Source organism: Rhipicephalus sanguineus, chromosome 11 (assembly GCF_013339695.2).
Source record: "Rhipicephalus sanguineus isolate Rsan-2018 chromosome 11, BIME_Rsan_1.4, whole genome shotgun sequence".
Classification (NCBI taxonomy): domain Eukaryota; kingdom Metazoa; phylum Arthropoda; class Arachnida; order Ixodida; family Ixodidae; genus Rhipicephalus; species Rhipicephalus sanguineus.
This window is the reverse complement of record NC_051186.1, coordinates 55,875,230-55,883,336: the sequence shown is the minus strand read 5'-3', so window position 1 is coordinate 55,883,336 and position 8,107 is coordinate 55,875,230. Positions and strand designations below refer to the sequence as shown.

At 43.7% G+C, this 8,107-nt stretch overlaps 1 protein-coding gene across 1 annotated transcript; it reads left to right on the top strand.

The window, feature by feature from the left end:
- The first annotated feature begins 735 nt into the window (after positions 1 to 735).
- On the top strand, positions 736 to 7,483 carry LOC119374602 (THAP domain-containing protein 5-like). Its single transcript, XM_049410993.1, has 5 exons — positions 736 to 1,219; positions 4,831 to 5,068; positions 5,149 to 5,334; positions 5,480 to 5,660; positions 7,435 to 7,483. Exons 1-4 carry the CDS (start codon positions 878 to 880, stop codon positions 5,542 to 5,544), a joined length of 831 nt encoding a protein of 276 aa, XP_049266950.1. The 5' UTR covers positions 736 to 877; the 3' UTR covers positions 5,545 to 5,660; positions 7,435 to 7,483.
- Positions 7,484 to 8,107: the final 624 nt, after the last annotated feature.

Here is an 8,107-nt window from a genome sequence, read left to right as displayed (position 1 = left end):
TCTGAATGTGATCCGCATCGTTTAACAAAATGAGGAATTACTATATTCGTCTCCTCCATAGAGTTCTCCATTCCTTTGATTACAATCATCACATTGTGTCGTCCCTTCAAAGCTTCAAAGAAAACAAACAAATTAATGAAAAACAATAACAAATTCCAGCATATAAAGCGACATTTTCTTTCTATTTCTACTATCTGCACCACATACGCGATCTTGCAAGCAGCAGCACACTTGGAGACAAGTATATACACTCTCTCTGTATAAAATGTAATAAATAAAAATCTTTTTCTATATTTAATCTCTTTGGCTATTTTGGGCTATTTTTAATAATTGCGTTTGGCTACTTTTGGGCTATTAATGGGCCGAAATTTGGCGGGTAGCTCTCTTAGTACCTGGCAACCCTGGTTATGGAAATAAGGGCTAGTGGAAGCCATGGGTGGTCTTTGAACTCGTGAGGCCTGCCTGCGCTCCAGCCCATTTGTATTCTTCAGTAAATCTCCTTTTCGTAATTAGGCTCTCCTGTTAGTAGTTGGCCCGGGAACAAAAAGGGATAGCAGATATCCTAGTTGACATCAAGCGAAAGAAATGGACTAACTGAAAGATTGGGTTCTGAAATTGGTAGAAAGAACCTTCATTTCAGGCAGAAACAACCGTGCTCCCTGCATAATTTCTTACCCATCGACATCGCAAGCCGCCGCCCGCGTCCGCGCGTCTCTCTCAAAACGTGCTTATAAACATAAAGAACCTGACGTGATCTCAACCGGCAGTGAAGCTTTCGGACGTATATTTGTTTTCACAAGCGGAGCTTGCGTCGACGTCTACAAATTCGCCGTTTGTGTTGCGTGTGCTACGAAATAACGGTGAAGCACCTCGCACAATGCCTCTGCGCTGCTCTGCGATAGGGTGTGGGAAACGCAGCGTCAGGAGAAACAGGCCGTGTCATGTGTTTCCGACAGAGCCAGAGCTTCGAAAGATGTGGATTCGCGCTGCGCGCCCATCGCAGCCAACGTGGGTGCCTTCAAAGCATGACTTTCTGTGCTCCGAACACTTCGAGGATAGCGACTATAACCCGAGCTATGCTTTGTTGCTGAGCTTCGGCTTGCCAGCGAAACGGCGGCGCCTAAAGCCTGGTACTATCCCCACCATTTTCTCGCGAAAAGAGACAGAAGAAACGAATGGAGGAATCGAAGCTGCATGCGAAAAAAGAAGGCGCAGCGAGGTACGGTTTTCACGCTTTTATGGCACATGGGGAAAGCGAAAATGATATCAGCGAAGGCTGACCTTGTCGGCTAGTTGGTTGAACACATCGTAGGGGAAACAGCACGAAAGACAACATGTAGTAAAGGCACACGTGTGGTTGTATGTGTGCCTTTACTGTCCTTGTCTTTCGCGCTGTTTCTGCTGTTTCCCCTACGATATGATATCAGCGGGCGATGAGCGAGAACATGATGCAACCTTTGTACTGCTGCTAGAGTGTATTTCTGTTTCTCTAGAGCAGTGTTCGCGGCGGCATCGTAGTAGGCTGAAGCTTTTCGTTGTTATTATTATTGTTTTTAAGTGCGTAGTACTAGAGTGTACTAGAACTGGGGAGTGCTCGGAACCAGGGTGTCGGAACGATATGTTTTTCGTTTCGCTTTTAGTTTCGTTCCACCGCAAAAAGTTCCGTTCCGTTTCTCTTCCGGAACGAAAAAAAAAAAAAAGATGTTCCGTAACCGTTAATTCGTAACGGTTTTCTTTTTGTATGCAAAAATTTGAAGTTAAGGTAATCATAAAGAACATTGGATTTGTGATGTAGTTACTTGCCCTCCTCTTAAGAAAGTGGGACAAGGGTAAAACACGTTCTGCAGAGGAGCGGAAGTAACTGTACCACGAATTCCTACCAACTAACACAAGCCAGTATTAATTTCAAAGTCATAGTACTTATTTTCTCAAAAGACAAATACGAATTTTTTTAGTGGGCTCAATGCTTTTGTGTCAAGGAAGTGAGCATGATCTCAGAAGCAGAACATCATTGAGTGTACTCTCTGATGTGCGAGACCGCTGTTCCGATAAAAAGATCGCCAGGCCTGCGCGGAACACGCAGCACAGTCACAACGAAAGCTGGAAGAGCAGACTTTGTAGAGCTCGTTGGGAGAGTCTCTTGGGGCAATAATACAAGTACATATGCAAGGTACCTACTACGCCATAAATCATCCCAATTTTTCTGAAGTAGAGAAGTTCCCACTATGCCATTTTTCGTCATTCTTCGGAATCTCGTGGTACACGCTACACATCTGTAAGGCATTATGTGCACCTTGTGCTGTGACTGATGATGATAAAGAATTATGGCTGAGCACTTTGCAGTGGGTGGGACGCAGTGTTGCGGAATGGGTGCCTCCATTCCATTTCAACTCCATTGCGGGGAATTAGAACTTGCCGCAATTCCATTCCTCTCAATTCCTCGGAATGAAAAAACTTAGCCCATTCGCACTCTGGGAATGGCCGGGCAGTTCGATTCCATTCCTGTAATTGCTCAACGTAGGAAAGGCATCTTGATAGTTTTATCGAGTTAAGAATGAACGCCCCATAAAGCTGATGTCATCAGATGCATTAAGAACTGCAGAAGTACACAAAAAACGTTACCAAGGTCGAGGGATAGTAGCTTGGTGACATATCTCATTTCCTTGCCCGACATGACGCCTGTATGGAGTATTTTTGCGAAGGAGTTACAAGCACACGCGTGGCACTGTGGTGGAAGACCCGACTGCCACGCAGAGGGCGCGGGTGAAATCCCATCCGATCCTAGAAATTTGTTTCTATTTTAATTTTTTCTTATATCACGGACACCGGCAGCGGTGGACAACTATGGCGCCAAAATCAGCTGTTGTGATCTCATAACAGCTTTCGCTGTAACAAACTTCAGCGCCGACAATGCCCTCTCTACACTGGCCTGCGTGACAGGCGTGCAAAAGTGCACTTGCGTTAAGATAAAAATCTCTGGTTGCCACTGTTTTCGTTTTTCGCACAATTTCAACATATCTTTCCCTTGGAATTCCTGCCTGAGGTACGCGCTAATACTGTACCCTGAGATATGCTCACATTGCATAAGCTCAGTTGCTCCGGATTACGAAGTTTTCTCGTGAACCGAAAAACGATTGAAAAAATTTCGGTTTCACACCGGAACGAAATAATAGATAATGTTTCGGTTACGTTTTTGTTCCGGTCGAAAATATAGTTTTTTTCGTTTTTGGTTTTTGTTCCGTTCCGACACCCTGCTCGGAACGGCCACAGCACCAATGTATAGAAAGTGTAGCCCAAACAGGGTCAATCCGCTTGCGGCGCTGCGATCGATGGTGTGCACTGTGTTGTCGTTTAAGAGTTGCGCGCGGCTTCGTCAAAGTGGTGCAGGGGTAGAATGCCCGCTTCCCACTAGAAGGCCCGGGTTCGAATTGCAGCTGTAGATGGTGGGTTTTTATTCTTAGTCTCACTTTGTATAGCTGTATTGGTTTTCCTTTGTTTCTTAAAACTGGCTTCTGTTGTTACGTATTGCTACAAAAAGTAACTTAAAATGTGAAATCTCGTTTCGAGTCTCGTATTTGCAAAAATCTCGGAGGCCATACTTTACGTTTTTGTTGAATCGCGGGCGGTGGCGCTGCAAATAGCTACGCTCACTGTCAGATTTCTTCTATTTTACTTCACATTTTGCGTTACTTTTTGAAGCAACACGTAGCAACTGAAGCTAGTTTTGAGAAGCAAAGAAGAACCAATACAGCTATAAAAGGTGACACTAAGAATAAAAAACCCACCATTTACAGCTGCGATTCGAACACGGGCCTTTTTAATGGGAAGCGGGCATCCTACCCCTGCACCACTTCGGCGGAGCCGCGCACAACTCTTACACGACGACAAATTGCAGAGTACCGATCGCAGCGCCATAAGCGGATTGACCCTGTTTGGGCTTCACTTTTCGATGCTCGTTCCGAGCACTCCTCTGTTCTAGTACACTCTAGTAGTACTTTGGGGGCCTGGCTTGTTGTCCAACCATAGGTATCATGTGACGTGGTCATGCTTACAATGCTCACAATCATGTGCTCGGTACAGGCCTAAAACATGGCTAGCAATGCTCAACACCGGGTTAAAGTAAACGAACAAGGTGTCAAGTGGTATAATTAACAGCAATAACCTAAAAATGCTTTAGACACATGCGTTTGACTCCTGCACCGTGCAAGAGAGGGCGCCACCGCCTCTCTTACCTGCCCCTCCCACCTGCACTTCGCTGGCGCTTGCTCGCTACATTGGGGGACGGGAGAAACAACCTGATGGAACTCGCTGCAGACGACACATAGAACTGCTGTAACAAGCAGGAAGTCGATAAAGTGCATCAAAAAGTAGTGCGCATGTTACACACTGAGGCTGCGAATTTCCCTAACAAGATTCTACTCGTGCCGGGAAAACCCTACAAGCTCACCTCAAACATTAATGTCATTGACAGTTTGGTAAACGGAGCAGTAAGAACTCTACTAACTGGGATGGCTGCATGACTATGCTACGAACTTCCTCAGGTTTCGTAGTAGTGGAACTGCATTTCATTTTTTTAAGCACGTCACTTTGTAGACAGCTTGCGTTTGGCTACCGCGCAGTTGTCGATAACCTGCTGTGACATTTTGAGCCTGTTTATTCCACAGTGCTTTGACGCAGCCACTGCTTGATACTTTTGTAACAGTGCCGACCTTTATTTCCTGTGTGTGTACATGTAATCGTTTTGAGCCCATGCGACCTTTGACACCTTTTTTTCTCTCTACTTGAGTTTGCCTTAGATTTTCTAGACCTTTTTATCACTCTCTGCTTCAGATTATTCATGAAAGACCGGAAGAAGAAAACTTGCAACACGCAGTGCCAGTTGCTTCAAACTGCACAGTGTCTCTTGAAGACAGCTTCACGAATCCTGTGACTGGAATTAGCACTCAGCAGAAGCATTGTCATATTGAGCAGCTGATTCATGCTGGAGAGATGCATGATGAAGACCGGGAAGAAACAATGCACATCAGTGATTTATTGCAAATCAATGTTTTCTCAAATGGCCAAACAGGTGGGTAATTAGGCAACACCGTGTCATGTTCATGTTTTTTACGTGTTTGACTTTACTTATGCGAACATGTACTTCTCCAGATTTTTCCAAGGAGAGAGAACACCCAATCGAATTCCATGATGAGCATCAAGACGTGCATCGAGCATCGGAAAACATGGAGTCTGGAAACACGTCGTCTACTGCATTCGTCACTGACAGTGAAGGGCAAAAGCTGAGAATTACATTAGATGTGGCAGTTCAAACAACAATGATCTGTCGAAGCCTGGGTACATATTTTGATGCATTGTGACTATTCTCCTTTCCGTCCATTACTTGAAGAGCTTTGTTTTACTGTTGCTTGTTGCTTATGCATAAGCAAGTCTCCATGTGTTCACATATATGACTGTTAAAACTGTTTGTGATTCCCTGAAGGAATGCAAACGACCAGGAATACGAAGTCAATTGCTGTCCAGACCTGCGCCATTGAGGAACCATAAGTGTCATCACCGGTCTTCTTTGAGCACCAGTCCGATCCCTTCGATGCAGATTTTGATGAGGATTTGGAAGAGAACATTGATTCTTCATTTGCTCCGTCAGGGGACGGTCACCCAAGGTATGGTAAAAACTTACTTCAAGTACCAAGATGAAACAATGATGTGGCTTTCCATGTTTCAGAAGTGATGAAAAACACACACCACTGCCCCTTCACGAGGAGCGAAAATTTGTCTTTGAATATTTCCTGGATGAACTTCTCTTGGCTTACCCAGTGTGCACGCAGCACTGTTCAAACTGCACATCATTGGGAGAGGCCTTCGTCCTGCAATGGACTAAAACAGGCTGAGAATGATAGTGATGATGATGAATACAGCTGTGAAATGCACAGTATGCAATGTGATGGATACTCTTAAAGGGCCCCTAAACTACATCCAACATTTCTTTTTTTTTAAGGTGGGGTGAGACCTTGTTTGGTCGAAAAATTCGATTTTGAGATTTTGCAATCATCTGATAGAGAATTTCTTAATCTTTCAGAAAATTGATCACACTTGGGAACTTGCAGTTTCAAAGATAATTTTTTGTCCATTTTATTCGACACATTAACAGGAAATGTGGGTGTACTTTTAAGTGGTCTCTGCATTTTTTTTTTAAACAACATTTTTGGTGGTTTGCGTACCTTTTCCTTGGGAACTATATGGCACCAACCAACAAAAATTCTCATATGTGTTAATTAGCAGCGTTTACATAACTGGAACTAGAATCAGTAGCCTAGGTGCATGTGTACTTTTCTAGTACAAAAAAAATTCATAAGTGGCAATTTTTATACATACATAAACAAACGTAAAAGAACACAACAAATCTAGTTTTTTGTTGCACGCTCACAATTTTAGTTCCACTTCTGTAAAGCGTTGGTTGCTACCATTTTACAAAATTATAATGCTCTGCAGATAGTAGATTAAAAAAAAAAGTGAATATGTAGAAAAAGTAAGGAACATAAATTCAAAATGCTAAATACAATTTAAAACTAATTTTGAGCCCCAATGCAACCTGTGTCTGTCTTTAAAATTCTTTGCAAATTTTATAGCCATAGCTTTTATTGTTGCTGCTGTACAGCCAAATTTTGAAACCTAATTTTCAAAGTCTCACCCCACCTTGAAATTTCAAGTAAACACGCGCATTGAATTTAGAGTGCCATCTCAATAACCAATGCGAAACACAGCAACTCTACATGCTGCGGGTGTGCCACAAAGTAAAAAGACAACAACATTCCCGGGCTCTTCTCCAAGCCTTTCGGTGTCCCCATCGTTGATCGTGACGTCACCAGGAGAATATGTTCATGTCAGCAGCAGAAAGAACCTGTTTGTCTGCCTGCAGGTACGCACACTTCCTGCTTATCCTCGCATGGCGAGGAGGAACACTCGGCCAGGAGGAGAGACGAGCCAAATAATGGGGCATAGTGAAGGAAAGAGTGAAACGAACGAGCGCCGCATTTCGATCATGAAATGCGTGGAACTCTGTTATAATGGCACCATTTCAAAAAATTCTCGCAGCTTCTTTGTAGCCTAGTGCACAACTGCAACACCACAACTAAATTTTCACCTCTGGTTGGTTTTGGGGCCCTTAAAAGGAAAGGTATATCAAACCAGTTGATATTCGAGGTGTAGTGTAGTGGACAAGCAGTGTCATGGGCACAACTGTGTGTGTGTTCTCACCAGTTGGTGAAGGGTTGGGAGAGCCAATGATAGATGAAAAGCAGAAACAGCTGAACGCACACACGTCCTGTTTCTTTCTCCTTCTGTGCCTTCGATTGACCTTTGTACCATTTAAGTGACGAGACTTTCCAACTCAATCCTTCCCATCCACTCTTTTGCACATCTTTTTTTTCTTAACAGTAAGGATCTGGGATGTCCGTCCGTTTGCCCCACAAGAACGGTGTGTCTAGATCCTTCAAGGACATATGTACAACTTTGAAAAGGTAAAATTCGTCTGTGGCAGAACATACATTTGTGTATACTAATCAAATACCACAAAATCCTGAGCAAGCTCCTTTCCTCCCCCCGATGGTGAAAGATAATGCGACAAGATTTGGGGGGGGGGGGTCCTTTGGTCGTGGATCGAGATTCAAGGTGGCAGCAGAAGAGCCACTAAGAATAAAGAATGCACACGTGTGCTTCTAATGCGATGCTTCATTGAATACGCATGCATTCAATGATTTTATTTGCCCTCATCGGGCAAATAACAATAGTGAATGAAACGGTGAAAAATGGCAGGAGAGGAGAAGGGGCGGGGGGGCACTTGCTTGGTCATTGGTGCATATTTCAAATACCTTGAAAAAGGGAGGGCGGGGTGCTTGCTCGGGATTTTACATTGGGTGCTGATATTCAAATTGGTTCACTTATATCTCATGCCAAGGCGATTTCTGCCACTTCCTATATTTTGCATAAATGTAACCTGAATGTTGGTGACACTTTGAAACATTGACCGTGTATAACAGCTACACTTACTGTGAATTTGCAGTGGCTGTTGCTGATAGTGTTATGGAAGCATGATCTTTTTTTTAGTGCT